At 31.6% G+C, this 16,588-nt stretch overlaps 2 protein-coding genes across 3 annotated transcripts in view; both read right to left on the reverse strand.

Annotated features, from left to right (window-relative positions):
• LOC131844980 (uncharacterized) overlaps positions 1 to 16,588 on the reverse strand; it is a 198,535-nt gene that overhangs the window by 139,609 nt on the left and 42,338 nt on the right. The window lies entirely within an intron of this gene.
• LOC131844975 (lysine-specific demethylase 3B) overlaps positions 1 to 16,588 on the reverse strand; it is a 184,074-nt gene that overhangs the window by 106,780 nt on the left and 60,706 nt on the right. For both annotated transcript variants that reach the window (XM_059193981.1, XM_059193980.1), the window contains exon 6: positions 16,461 to 16,528. In XM_059193981.1, the coding sequence (XP_059049964.1) occupies positions 16,461 to 16,528 (68 nt within the window). The remainder of the gene's footprint in view (positions 1 to 16,460; positions 16,529 to 16,588) is intronic.

A 16,588-nucleotide genomic window follows, 5' to 3' on the forward strand; every position in this document is an offset into this window, starting at 1 on the left:
TATAACAAAAGTGTCATCCTTATATCATATTAATGTTGGCTAAGTTATACGCCCAATGGGAATACAGGCCCCTATTTGTTTAACTTATTCTATGCGCATGGAAGTCTCAGGTCTTGACTTATTTTATCTTAATTAATATATGTATTATATAAAGTTTAACTGCAAAATAGAAGGAATTTGCATATTATTTAAAAATAAAAGATACTTGCTTTATTTAGAAACCGTTTATAAAGGTTATGTCTAAATATTTGTATATGAATTAAATATTTATATAATACCTCAAGTACAGAAACTACAAACAGGATACTGTATTACGAATACGAATATACAATATTACGAATATAAATTTAATGTACAGATTAAAACATATTAGATTTTAAATTTAAGGAGTATATAATATATAGCTATAATCCTTGACAAAAACAAATTAGTTTAAGACTTGACTCAAATCTAATCCGAATTAGACATGCTAATGGATCCTCCAATTTGTATCGAATTTAGAAGTGATTGCTCCTAAATTCGATACAAATTTGGAGTTGCTGTGAAGTTTGTAATCGTAGTTGCAATTAATCGGATCTACGAGCCAATTTATTATCGATTTAGGAAAATGCCTGTATTGAGGTTATTCAATCGCGGCCAAATAATGACATACATTTTAAAAAATCATATAGACATATTAAAACGAATTAAAAAGAAATTCATGGATTTCATCAATAAATTATTAGATATAATTTCAAAATGTACATATTATGAAAGAAAAATAACGAAAGGGATCGAGCGAGATTAAAATTTTGAAGAATTTGTAATACGCGGCGAAACGGCATATTACAAAATGGCTAAATAAAAAGTGCTCGTTACTCGTAATTAGTTAATTAATATAGGGAAAGCAAAAGCGGATAGCATACTATTGGAACATCGACTCTCTATCCAAATGAAATACAGATAAGACAATATGTAATTTAGATGGACCCGGTATATTGTTTACTCTTACACATTATTTATGTACAATAGTTACGAAGCAAACAAAACAGCCGCATTGTATCTGTACTATGTAGGCACGAAGTCCCTAACAATAGAACTATTCGGCTTTGTCACATATTACTAGTGTTACTCGTCTTTGTAGTCGTGCAGTCTGTTATGCGTTTGCTTTCTGAATCACAATGTTGCAAGTAACAGAAGTAATATTTAATATGGGTCAAATATTGTTGTATATGACACGTTTTCTTTACAGCATGGCAACATGTGCGTATAATTTCATAAATTTTTCTCATGTTTCGTTTAATTTTATTGAACTGGATACTTGTTAATTCATTTGTTATTTATTAAATAAATCAAGGCTTTCGTTTTGATTAAATATCCGTTTATACATATAAGCCAATAAAGTAAAAAGAGTAATTAAAACAGGTTAATTAGCGAAGAAAACAAGCCTTCAAGTAATATTTATTTGTTATAATAAAATATATGTACAACAAAAGCAGCAATATTTATTAACGGTTATTTCACTATTATTAAACATATTTCCGAGAATGGAAAATAAGGTAGATAATTTTTATAGACTAGTAGGTATTAAAGCAATTTGGGAACAGCCTGTTCTTGAGGAGGCTTAAAAATAGCCTTGTAAACGGGCAATTTCTTGGAAAAGCTTAAGCTTTTGATAGGCCACCTCGTAATTATATTTCTCAAGTTCTAATAGGCAGTTTATAAAGGCCCTTTTAGACTGAAATCTATAATAATAGGTAGTGTTGTTACGCAGGTATGTAATAACATAGCTATTTTAGAAATATTAATTGACACTGCTTTTTGGGGATGGTCAAATTACAACTTATATTGTATGGGTACATAAATAATATATAATGCTGAACCATTTAGCGCCAACTACCAATCACAAATAATAAATAAACTTTAGGTTCTTAGTTTCCTAAGATTCCAATAAACTTTATTTTTGTCACCGATTAGTGTGGTCTGTGAACATGTATCTTAGAAATGTTCAAGCCTTTAGAAAGGAATTGTCCTTGTAATTATACGCACTTATTAAGGCTCTAACAGGCAGATATCGTTACTAAATTAAACCTCTGTGCCCACTAAAAAAAAATGTCGCAAAATAATTATATACCACACACACATAAAGTTAATATTAACAAAATACTTATTTTTATTTATATCTACAAAGCAAAGAGCAATATAACAAATAACATAAACCGAAAACTTGACAAGTAACAATACATAAACCCATCAATTCTTAGCACGTCTTCACGCATTACAGGTTGTTCTATGGCAGGTGAATGCCCATTCTGTGCCCTGGGGTGATTTATTTAGTTTACCTCTAGGGTTGTCGCCCAATGCTCAACATCCAATAAATAAGTATAATGAAATGACCCATCCTCCTGAATACGAATCTATTAAAGCTGACTGCCGTCCTCTAAAATGGTCCTTTGTAACTAAGAGGTTAATGATCTGGCTCAAAGCTTTCAATTTAAGGAGAAAGAAAACCTTATTTGCTTTTGTTTCTAGCCGTTTAGTTATACGTGTCAGAAAATTAAATAGAATAATGTTTGCGACATCTGAACTATGTTTTTGTAAGTCATAATGACTACAGTGTATGGACGAACAATGTATGAATTTCATGCACAAAAACAATGACGAGTCCTCAGTCCTTTTGACTTAGTTTTTTAATGTACTTAATTGATATTTCCAATTAACAAATTATTATCGATTATATATGTTATTTGCCTGTATTTATTCTCGGAAACAAACATCACAATTGGCTAAGCTAATTTTTCACATTAACCATTTTTGATTATTTATTTCTACTGTCCAGTGTCCTTGTTAATTTCATCTATTTCTATTAATCTAATTATAATTTTCTTTTTTTAATACAATAACCACTTAAATTAGCTGTAAATAAAAATCTTTAGCAATAATAATGCGCTTATTGGTCCCTGCAGCCGTCGTGGACTTAAACATGTCCATCTTTAAATTAAATTATGTCTCCATATTATGTTTAAATTGAACAATTAGATTCCTTATAATAAACGCCTATATTAATATCAATTGTCTTTTACATGTATACCATTCAATTATACATTGAACCGCCTTCTCGAATACACAAATATCTCATATACGTCCAGTCCAATAAATAATTCAGATCAGCGATAACATTTAGTGGCACTTAATAATTGACAGCAATAAAGAGTTATACTGTACTAGACCACTTAACGATATATTGCATAATGCATAGACGTAAATGCACATACTGCCAACGCTGTTACGTAACCAACGCGCGAGTCAAATGACCTTTCCACAACTGCAGTTAGCACTGCACATTGATTACTATACTGACAAATACTATGTAGGTTATACTCGTATATCGAAATCTCATCTTTATATTATTTATTTTATAGCTATCTACGAAGTTATCTTGTTCGCATTAAAAAACATGAATTAATCCGCGTTTTAAGAACTCATATCACTACTACGAACGTTACCTCTGTTTTTTTTAGTTTAATCTTTTTGAATGGCAAATAAAATTTGGTTTCATTTCCTACCACTATATTCATGTCAGATTTTTTACATGAATGCGAGATAAAAGGTTAGACAGTCAATAACGTCTACTGCTCTATATAGAAGCTCGTATTAAATATTAAAAAACCTTTTTACATTACAATTTTTGTTTATCAGGATAATATAAGAAACTTTCTCCGAGTAATGCATTAATACCGCTCTAGCTATGGTATTTGCTAGCCATGTTCTCATGTAGCCGACCATTTATCTCTCAATCTGAAGCTGGAGGGCTGCCTGAGGGCCGGAATACAACACGCCCCGTCCAACCGGTCTCCCCCGTCCCCCTAACTCGTACCAGGAACCAGTACTTGTCCGGTCCTAAGCCTCTGGGACTCCACTAACTAGATTACAACGCAGATACGGTTACCGAGTAATACGGGGTTATTGTATTGGCTTTATTATGATACAAACTACATTAAATTAGAGATAAACAGCAGTATCAAGTGATGGGATATTAATATATGGCAGTAATTTAGCTAATTATAATTTTGTTTATACTATAAGTTACCGAGCTCTCATAAAAAAACAGGTTACATTTAATGAAATAATATACTAGGCAGTTTAATTCTAAACAAGAAATTACAACAAATTAGTAAATTATGTCCAGTTCCTTGGCTAGCTTCATGAGATATGAAATAAAAAACCACTCTTGGATCCATTCCAATTGTCTTAATATCTTTGTACGGTGCTTTATAAAGTTGTAAATTAAAGTAATTAATCTCGGAAAGTCACTTTAAACTGAGTCAGAATAATAAAGAATAGATTAATTTTATGACTACCACTCAAAGTTTAGATTCATTAAATTTTAATAGCCTTCGAATATTAAATTGAAGAATTAATTAACTTTTGATAAGAAAGTTAAATTGTATCTAATATTCCACGTTATTAGATTTAGATTATATTTATAAAATTAGTAATCGAACTAATTAAAGATTATATACAAATATTTTAAAATAATGCCGAGAAAATAAGGAAAAACAAGCAGAAACAAAATTAAATGATACTAATGAATGCTTAAGTACCATTACATGACTAATTGAAGATTCATAATCATTAGTAAATTATGTGGATTAATAACTCCATTGTTAGCAATGTACCGTGTCAGGTTGACCTCCACGCACTTTCCCATGGAAAACATCACGTTATTTGCCATGATAGACTAACTGACCTGACTATGTGCCCATTTTATAGTCCTCTACTGGTGTCCCGACAAAGCAAAGCGTTAGTATAGGCAGGTAAGCTGTTCTATTATTATGCATTAAAAAACTCAATAGAAATACTAGTAACAAATGTGAATAGCTATTCACATAATGCAATTTATCTAATACTATTTACGTGCATAAGGTAAATAATAATAAAAAGATATGCCGAGGTTAGCAGGCGTAAAGTAATACACGTAATCATACATAATGGATACTGACGTCAATCCAAGATTAAAAAGTTTATTATGTTACGAGACATCTCATATACAAGCTGATATCAATTAAAACATGATGTAATTGTAGATTAAAGACTAATAATTATTTTACTTTATTACGTCACAATTTTCGTTCTTTTAATAAATTTATAATGTTGCCATATACATATCTGTATATATAATAAGAACGACAAGTCGCTAAATACATATAACAAGACTACAAATATTTAGTGCGAAGTACCGACTACTATAGGTAAGTAGGTAATCTATGACCTTCCATAATAGTAACCAATCTCCGACTATTATTAAGACTACATAAATTATCTACTCTTATCTATTGAATAGTGCATTGTATTGATGCTATTGTAGATATTAAAACATATTAAGGCAGATTATTAGCGAGTCGTACATTAGAATAGTCAAAACCTTTAGTAAAATTCCACTACTATTTGAACAGTTTACATTTTTTTTTTCTTTAATATTGCAATTTCTATCTTTATCTAATATCGCAGATCTTCCTTTTCTGGTAGTTTCGCCTGCATTCTCTGCCCAGTGATAAGCCCCACACACACGCAGGTAAGGCCCGATGTTGTCAGGTAAGATTTATTCACGTAGATAGCTGAAACATGCGGCTGGTGGGCGGACGTAGGATGTAGAAGAGCTGTGTGGAGCTATTAGTGAGCCGCCTTTATGCTGTTGCGTGAGTCGAATCGTGCTCCGACATGAAGTTTATTGCCTTTTACAGTCATAAATATACACGGAATTCATGAATAATATTAAATCGGTGTATGCTTATATAAGTTTTATTATTTAGTTATAGTACTACTCGACTATATTCCTCGCAGTGATCGACCTTCAGAAATGTATAACAACGTATATGTATTTCTTAATACAATTTCTAATGGAACACAGGCTATTCATAAATAACATATCTCTGTCACAGAACAAAGGAACAATAACCACCAACAAAGAAGTTAGAAAAGAACAAAAACAAACAACGGTACGAAGACTCCGGCCAAACGGACTGTTTCCTTCATCGGCCACGTAATAACAATAACAATATGGCGGACGTTATGAGTTTATGAGTGCGTGCGTCGATTAATGATGGACACAATGAGATTAATCCAATTCCGGATTAAGTTACGAGAACGTGTTTTTGTCCAGAAACAAAACATCTATTTGATATGAACAGTGTAATAGATGCTTTACTACTATGGCAATAAGGCATCATAGTGTGGAGCAACCAAAGATGCACATTTGACACAGGTGGGAGAGAGACAGTGCCGTGCTGTTATCGGGGTGTGGCTAACTCTACTTTGTTGCATTATCTAGACAGCTGCATGTGAGTGCATAGTAGACAACAACCGTAGTTGTGTGCGTAAATTAGGCGCTTGTTACATATTAACCAGGTTTCAGATATGTGTGCTTAGAAAGACAAAGGAATATGAGGGTTTGTGGACTACTTTCATTAAAATACGTATAATGACATACATATAACAATATATACATATAATCAATACACGACAATAAATATACAACAAAATGCGCAATTCAGAAAATAATTGTGTCTTTAATATATCCATAAGGAACCAAAAGGAAATAACACCTGTTTATAAAAAAATAAATTGAAGTGCATGTAAATAAAGCCGTGTACTAAAATATATATGATTTAATAAAGCTACATATATATGATTTAATAGTACCACTGCTAATGCCGACGTCCAATGTTCCAGGGTCCACAATGGCCACAGATCACCAACAACACTTCACGACGTCACGCATAACATTCGAAATTTCAAAACCACGTGACGTTAGTGCGGTGAAAGGTAAGATGCGTTCCGTAAACGGTTCTGAGTAACAAGTAACCGAGCGTAGTGGTGCCCAGCGCGGGAGAATGGCGCAAACTGGCGTCAGGAGGGAGGAGCACCCCCGCGCGCTCTGCCGCTCCTCCCCTCGCAGCATAACCGGCCCGGCCACCAGACACAAGCTTGCATAATTAATTATACTTCACACACACATTGCGCCTTCCTTACATGCAAGGTCATTGTTTTTATTAGCTATAATGTAAATTCGATAAGTGCTAATAATAAGAGTTTTACTGTTTGTACCTAATTATACGTTAAATTGTTGTACTTTCTACGATAAACTAATACTTAGGCGTAATATAAATGCACTGACATTATTTTTTTAAAATAATATGCGTTTAAAAAATATGTAATACATTTACAATAACTAATATTACAAAAGACAAATTTGTAAATGTAATCTTGAATTTAACGTCAAAACTACATCCTATTCCTAAACACATCTGTCATTCAGGTCAAAATGAATATTAACCTTCAAACAAAACAAGAACAAAGTAGTGAGTGGCACGTTAATACAGATCCTTTTGACAGCTCCCGGGCGGGCGTCGAGGGGGTTGAGTAGGGGCGTTTGGTTACCCGGGCGTGCCAGACGAATCCCGGCATCCCGCACTTGTCGCGATCGATAACCGTATCCGCTGCACGGGAACTCACATTAACTAACTCGCCCGGAGGAGGTGGAAAGTCGGCCGATGTTGTTACAAACTTTACCGATTAGAGTTACCCTGAGAAACTCTCTCTTGTTATTCTAAATGAATCAACAACTTGCGATAGCGGCGTAACAATATTGACGCCCTTTGCGGTTGTTAACGGGGCTTGTTGTTACTGATATAATCAAAACAGTTGGACTGAGTTATCATTCGAATTGGATACAGATTTAAATATATTCCGTCCTTAGTTATTGGGTTAATAAATGTATCATCAGTTTTGACAAGAGATACCTATCTAAAAATCTAAAATAAGAATGGTACCTAAATATTTTAATATTAGGTGAAACAATGTTTTTGTCATCAATTTCTAAACAAAAACAAATACTAATTCATTTAATATCTTACATTGAATAGTAGCCGTAATTTTCGTTTGGTTATAAGTCTATGATATTTGTGGTGAAATATCACAGACTTATCACATCTACATATTTGTTTTAAGTAAACATAAATAACTGGCCAGCTCATCACTAACAACAAACATTCTGTGCTAAAATATACAAAACATTTAGTTCTAGATAACAGACATTGTCCATAAACAACATCGTCATAGTTTAGTTTTGACAGAATCAGAGCTCCGCACAATGCAAAGCGTACTGCATCCGCTACATCTGATAATAAACAATGAATAAAAAGTTTCATTATACATTTTGAACTAAACTTTGATGACTTTTTCTCGATATAATAATATATACTGTCTTTGAAGTAAAAATTCCATTGTTTATTAACCTAATTTGTAGTTATGTCTTTGTAACAAAACAAATTCATTAACGAGAAACAAAACCCCCCAGCTAATACGGGATAAAATAGAATTGTACAAAAGTATCTTTATTTTGTAGAAGGCTAGTAACTGTAAATAATACCTATTGGTTATAAGATATTTATACCCACGAATACCTATATACCATATTCATGGCAATGTTTCACGACAATGTGTAGAATCCAAAAAACATATATAAATATTCCTTTATATAAATGTACATTTTGTGTTCGTAAGAAAATTTATAAGGATGAAGTAACTAGGTATCACGGTCGAGGACGTCCTCGACGAGCTTATAGCGAAGAAATTGAAGATTCTAATTATTACCTGTACAAAGATTTGTATGAATGTCAAGGAGCAATAAAAATACAAAATGTAATAAAAACAAAGAAACCGAGTATAGAAAATTACATAAATTATCACAATGTATATGATTTTTTGTACAGAAAAGATGTCAATATGTAATTACGGTAAAAATATTTTGCAAAACAAATAATTGTGATTATATACAAAAGCCACATATCTCTTTGAACAATGCACTGATATAATGAAGTAATGATTGAAGTTTATCAATTTAAGAAGTTCGTCTGACATTATAATATTTATATATAACATAACAGGAGAGTCCTGTAGTTATATAAGTACATTGTTTTTAAGGTCTATAAAAAATAATGATTACATCAAAATGTTATGATTGTGTCACATAGAACACTGTGTAGGTTAAAGACATCTGTTGCGAAATCAAATGGAATAAATACATCAACAAAAAGAAGTGTAATGTTGAAGCCAATCCCGCGATAATAGGAAAAGTTTCAATCGATTCACGCGCTAGTCTCACGACTAGCGTCGGAATAGGCACGACACTGTGAGAATGGTTCCGAGTTACTCCTTGAATTTTCTACGACATGCACAGCACTACGAGTATTCCTTGTGCAATTTGAATTTGCATAATGTTTTTGAACTACCTATCTACAAACGGGTATTTCGCGAGTTACATTTGAAAGTATTTCCTACTTCATTGCAAAAATATAAACATGTTTGTTTACATATTTTAAATTGTCAATAATACATTTTTTTACTTTACCTAACATTTACCTTCAATAGTATATAGCAGCACATATTATATCAATGCATGTTTCATTCTACAATAAAAAAACAATTTTTTATCGTGTCGATCTTTCGTTCATGTCTATCCGTATGTTATGAATTTCAGACTTTATTTTTAAAAAATTATAGGCAGTCTGTGCCACAATATTATTATCTTAACAAATGCGTTTCAAGATAGAGCGTAATTAAATATACATTGATGAATGATTCTGTCAAAATGATTAATTAAAATTTATTAACCTATCATATACGTTAATTTGTTTTTCAGTATGTGCTTCAAACGGCACATACCTATGTTATATATAAGAATACACATATTTTATCATATATTACGACCACGAAAGATACCGAGGTATTGATGAACCTCGATACCCTATTCCAAGAATGAAAAGAATATACCAAAATCAAAACCTATCTTAACGGTCATTGAAATAGTATAGTAGGTTCCTAAATTTTGCGTTTTTATTCAAAAGTTTTCAGACTGCGGGCCGCCATTCAGAATTACGATAAGATAGCATCCAAATAAAATGCTTACGTAAAATTTTGTTATAATAATAATTCTATCGCTTTCATGTTTATAAACAGCCAAATTTATAATTTATTTAAATTGGTCTGGACGCGGCGAATCGTTGCTGGCAATTTTCCAGCAGAAATGGTGTCTCTAGCGTAGAATGTATACAAATGCAATTCAATATAGCTTTTTACAATTTCCGGTCCAAAAGTTTCCAACTTTAATACAGCTATAGAACTCTTAAACAATCGTTCATTAATACTTTATGAATATGGTTGAACGATAAAAGATTTTTGACGTCAGATCATTTAGCCAGTTTCATTTTGTGGTTATCTAAATAAAATTTAGAATTTTTAGGGCAGTGTTCCAACAGATGGAAAAGTGAAAATAAAAAACATAAAAAAAGGAATGTAGCTTGCTTGTCTTTAAGCGCATTAACACAAAATGCGCAGTACATGAAGACAAAGGAAACATGCCTGTTATGGCAGATAAGCATGAAAGATGAGAGAAAAGTAATATTATGTTCATATTATACGATCGATGTGGCTTTAAACTTACAATTATACCAGGTCTACTTTGATTTCAAATATCAGTTATTGTATTATCTTTGTATTATAATAAATACAGTTGTATTCATTCTGAGTTTTATAGTAAATTCATAACAAATTCCATGGAATACATTACATATTCTAAATATTCTGAAGGAATACTATTTTGGTTGACACGTAAATGTAATAAACCGTTATGAGTATATTAACTTAGTCATAAGAAAGGAAGATCTAAATACGGCAAGATCAAGATTAACGATACTGTTCAGGGTATTAATATAATTACATTATACTTAACTAGCCTGTGGCTTATAATCCATACTTAGTGAATGCGCTTCTGCGCTGTGTTTTGATAGTAAGTCAGAGCAAATAATTTAATAAGCTACTATTTTAGAAACTGCCTATTGTGTTGTGTTCAAATAACTTTCTTCAACTTACTTATTCGAAATTAATGTACCAATTGTAATACTGTAGACCTAGTCATTGCCAGTGGGCGTTATTAAATGCCTCAAGTTTCATGTTAATGATGTTGTTAATTATCTAGTTCATAACTGTTATCTGACATAATAAATGTGTGAAACTATCTCATTTAAATGTACTATACATACAATACTAATTGTATAGACTAAAATATATTATAAGCTACTATTTTCTGTTATGCTTTTTAAGCCTATATATATATATACATATTTATTATTATTAAATAATGTTTATAAATTCTTGGGTTTATTTTCAATATATCTGTATTGTTTACTTAACATCAATTATGTAATCAAGTATTAGTATGAAAAAAGGAAAAACATCGATAGTATTACATCAAAACAAAAATTAATTCTAAGAAGTACATAATTAAATGTAAAACTGACAATGACTAACTTGTTTCAGCATCTGTGAATATTTCAACTTTGTTAAAATTTAATTTAGACAAGTTAATAGAAATAGGTAGGAGATCTGAGCTATAACTGTTTCATTGTACACCTGCAGAATGTTCATGTCACAATCTAAAACCACTTCTAAGTGCAGTTTGTAAAGCCCATTTATGGTTCGCAATGTACGTGAGGGGCCATTGCGAATAAGGATTACAGTTTAGCATTCCGCTCACAGATGGAAAGAGATAGTACTATTAAAGCACAGGCTGAGGGAATAGCAAAGGTGATCCCAGTGTGCTTTCGAATCGATAGTCTAAGAGCATTCATAATGCTTCTGATATCCTCAAGCCGTGCGTGGATTTCGCAAGATGAATTGTTTATGGGTTCAGTGAGTAGGGAATTCGCATGTCTCCGAAAAGGGTCGTTGAACTAGACAAATTACTACATAGAGAACTCCCTTCCAACGACTGTCAAATTGACGTTGGGCTTAATCGTATTATTTGCTGAATTTATGCGCCAGTTTGAACATTCCGCTCGGCTTCAAATTGGCATGAAGAAGCGGAATGTGCAGCATTAATTGAGCACAAGTTACGCCTTTACGAATTTCAAAGTCAAGTCAGTCGACTATGCAAATGCGTATTTGGCGCATTGTTTTGCGTTATTTGTAGGCACGGATAGAATGAATGTGACATGAAAAACACATGGTGACATAGAATCTTCAGAACTGGTTTTTTTTTCGAAAATATGTTGGCTGTTATTTATATCATGTACCTACTCAGGATCAAACAGAAAAACGCAACATATCTTTAATCGATACCTTATATTTATATAAAAAATCGTCGAAAACATTTTATTTCTTTGTATGCCATTTATGTGAAATTGACCGGAGGAATTAAGAAATAAATTACATCTCTTAATTTATTTCTTATATATTAGTAATATATAATTTAAATAAAGTTAATTATAAAGGGGACAATAATAATTTTGAGTATATTTTCAATACTATGTTGTACAATTTCATTAATTAATTCATTAATCAAATAATACACGGCGTCATATTATTCCTTTCACTAAATGCTTTAATGTAAACGAAACAGTAAACTATGTAATAAAGATAAATAAGGATCAGTTGCAGAGCAAAACCCGTGCAGTCGTAATGTGCAAGGCTGAATTGATTTACGAGTAAGCATGTTTAGATTGGTGTAGCAAACACGACTAGATCTGAATTATTGGCGAGTGCACCTCGCATACGCTATGAGTATACTATAGGTCATTTCATAGCGTTGGGACGTGACAAATTTACAAACAAGACACTAAAACCATCTTCCCTGCCAGGGAAGTGGTCGTTTGTAATACTGTTACGTTTTTCGTACATAAAATGTAGAAAAGATACAAAGGAATACAACTATAGTTTTAGAGCAAAGATACAGAAAATAATGGACATAGAAAAGAATCATAAACATAATCACAGTCACAATCAATAAGCACAGTCTATTCTCTCTGGTTTTGGTAAAATTATTTTTCATGTCTATAATAAATAGTAATACAACAAATTTTGCATGCTACAAGTACCTACCAAATTATGAAGTTTTAATTTTAGATGCAGTTAAAACTTGAACATTAATACGTAGTCGGTATTATGCAGTGCTATATCTTTAAAAAAATCGTAATAGATATGGCTGTTGCGAAATTAAACACTTACTCAATTCAAGTTCTTCAAAGAAATAAAGTTCTAATCTCTTCATCCATTTCAGTAATAAAGATAAAAGTAAATTAAAAAGTTTTCAGAATTTGTTCATAAAAGTTAATTCTTAATAAAATTACTCATAAAAACAACCATTAAGCTAATCAACGGAGTTTAAACGACAGCGACCAAAATACTTTTGTAACTAAACGTTTTTAAAATAAGATTAATTTCACCGTATTAATATCATAATAACGTAATAGCACATCACTATAACATACGTCATACTCGTGAATGGGCACTACTTGTGTGGATTGGTTTTTCAAGTTGTCTGCTGCTTGAATTCTTTTTTCGGTCTTAACTTTAAATAATTATACTTTATTACAGTTCTTCTCCACTCAAACTACAAACTGAACTGTTTTACAATATATTCTCAATCGCATTTGAAAATAACGAACGATATTTCGATTTAATTTGATTCACTGTAAAATAATTCCTAACTGGACTTAATTAATTATTATTATTAAATATTTAAATGAACAATAATTTAAAAATTCAAAAGTTCAAGCAAAGAACAGGACTGCCTAGGTAACCGTAACAGGAATTCTGCAAATGTATACTTACACGTATATAAAGTCCCTTTTCAAATGTAGAGAAAGGCTAATAAATTATATAGACCCAAAAATAACTTACCCTCGGTTAGCACCACTCGAGAATCTCATTTCGTAAAATAATTAGGGCTCTTTATTTTTGAAGGTTATATTTTAATCTAAAAATACAAAGAGATTTTTATTTTCTCTTCAGATAAATATCATGAGTATTTTAAATTGTTCTACATTTATAAACGGTTTTCTGAATATGTAAGCAAAAAATATTGTTCTAGTAAAACTATATATTTACACATCGATAAAAAATGTATAGGTAATTTCAGTATTAATTTTAGGCTTTTCGATTAAGTTTATTTCTAGCAGACAACTTGAGATTACTCATTACCTATTACGTAATATTTTATTCATACTACTGTTATGTTAAAAGCGAAAGTATGTGTGTATGTCAGTTGTGCCCTTTAACGATTAAACGGCTATTAGAATCTCAATGAGATAGTCTTCTATCTAAAGAAAGCAGACCAAAAAGGGGTAATATATAGCTTTGCATAAATTTAAAACAATCTATAATCCATACATATAAATAAAATTGGAGTGTCTGTTTGTAATATTGAAATAACCGTTTTTTACTACATGCATATGAATATAAATACGGTACATACACCAAAATAGCATTTTTTATAATTTTTGTCTGTCTGTCTGTTTGTTCCAGCTAATCTCTGAAATGGCTGGACCGTTATGACGGGACTTTTATTTTTTCAAAAATTCAATTGTATAATTAATTTGTTTAGGTCTTATATTAACATCTGTTACTGTAGATTTCTGTATTTAAAAAAAATGTTTTATTATTTCGAATGTATTTCGATTTGAGTCATCGAAAGCCAGAATGACCACGCTGAGTGTATCACTTTGGCACATATCTAATGCATGTATTATGGAATTACATGTGAAAATGTCAATGAAGTTGCTAAATTTTCATGTTATTTGCTGTTTCTAATTTTACAAAATAAAATAGGTTTCATTAAAATGCAGACTAATTACAAAATAAGTAAGTGCCTCTATTCGTATTTAAATGAGTTTAAACTAAAAGCTAATTATTTCCTACACTTGTTACTCTAGCGGTTGATCTAAATTAGAAATTCACAGGAAGTTTTAAAGCCAACGTATATTCAAACGGAGTGTTCCACTTGCGTCCAACTCAAACAACCCCCGATTAACATTAGTTTAAAACAATGCCGGTGGATCCAAACTAACTTCTTGGTAGGTAACGTCCAGGGTTGCCAACCTTAAACGCGTAACCTCGTACAAATGTAATATATAGTACATTGACGCAATTTGACTCTCTAGGCTCGGCAAGTTTTACATCATAGTATTTAGAACGATTTTTCTTAAATATCTCATATAAACTTGTATGAGGCCGAAAATGTCCTCATACCAAGCGTCAAAAGTCATGTTATTGTTCGAGGATCCTCGTATTGTTGCCATCCCTGGCAGCGTCTATTCCAATATTCAAATGAATCCAGTGGTGCAGAAAGTCGACCGTTTAGAACTGCCCTCGGGCGAAACGGTAACTTGAAATACAGGCAGCCTAGGATAAAAGGCATACTGGATTCCACGTCGGGCGATAACATTGTAAATTTTAAAGCCGTTTGTGTTTTACTTTCTTTTTTTGTGGTTATATTACTTTATATTTGGCTTTTGCTAATTGTCACGTAACGTACATTTATTATGAGTTGACATCTGCTGTATATATATATATATATATCGTTGTATGCCATGAAAAAATGGAGCATAACATACATGTATGCGAAACAATTGATATTAAAATCATTAAAGTCTTTTTATTGCTTTATGTGTTCAGCTGAAGTCAAATTCATTATTAAAACAGTTCTCTGAATTAGCTTTTGTTGTAATAATGTTACTTCCACTATACCAACTACATGTTTTTATAATTGTAATATTATGTGCGATATATACTTATATTTAGCAGAGAAAAAATATAATATTGATAATGCCGTTTCTAAGAAATTGCAATATAAAAACTAAATTTTTATATTGCATATTCTTAGAAACGGCATTATCAAAAGGTGCTACAGTAAAGAAACCTATTAGTCATATGGATCACATTTAGTTGAACCTGGCTCAGGGTTCAGGATAAAGTCGGCGCATGCGTCACCAGGCGCCGACGACAGTCGCCTCGTACAGAAATAGCGGACAGATAGACAAACAAAACTGACACGCGGACAACATTATAATGTATTTTACATTTGCAATTGTAGGCACTTAATTAATAGTTTCAGCCTTTTGATGTCACTTATTCAATACAGATATAGCATTAATCCTACCTAATATATGTAATATACTAATATAATAAATGAGTTTTCAGTTTGTTACTTCTTCACGACTAAACGGCTGACATGATACAACGACCTTAATAAAATTTTACATGAAGATTGTATCACAAGAACGAATATAGCGCTTATTATTTATTGACAAAGACGCCCGAAATAGTTAATACTACATACGCGAAAGTAATTTTGTTTATTTTTATGTGTATTGTAATAAAATCTCATAAATACATAGTATTAAATACGGAAACGACATAAGGTCGTTTTTGTCCCATTCATACGTGGTATCGCGAATTCGCCGACAGAAACTAGTCAACTGATAAAGATTTGGTTTGTTACTAATATCATCATCAACATGATAATAATAAAATGATGCATACATTTTATTTTTAACTAATCTCAAAGTGTGGGAGTAAAATAGATTATTATTTTACTATACAAACAGTACACAAAACAATTGATCATTATTCATTAGACTCACCTGAAGATTAGAACGCGATCTCCTCGGCATTACGCCCACTACCTCCCCTCTCATTATGGATTCGATAACTGTAATACAAAATAAACAATTTACATATCCAGTAAAATAACAACAAGAAACGAATTCTG

This window comes from Achroia grisella, unplaced genomic scaffold (assembly GCF_030625045.1).
Source record: "Achroia grisella isolate CSIRO2021 unplaced genomic scaffold, CSIRO_AGI_Agris_v1 utg445, whole genome shotgun sequence".
Classification (NCBI taxonomy): Eukaryota; Metazoa; Arthropoda; class Insecta; order Lepidoptera; family Pyralidae; genus Achroia; species Achroia grisella.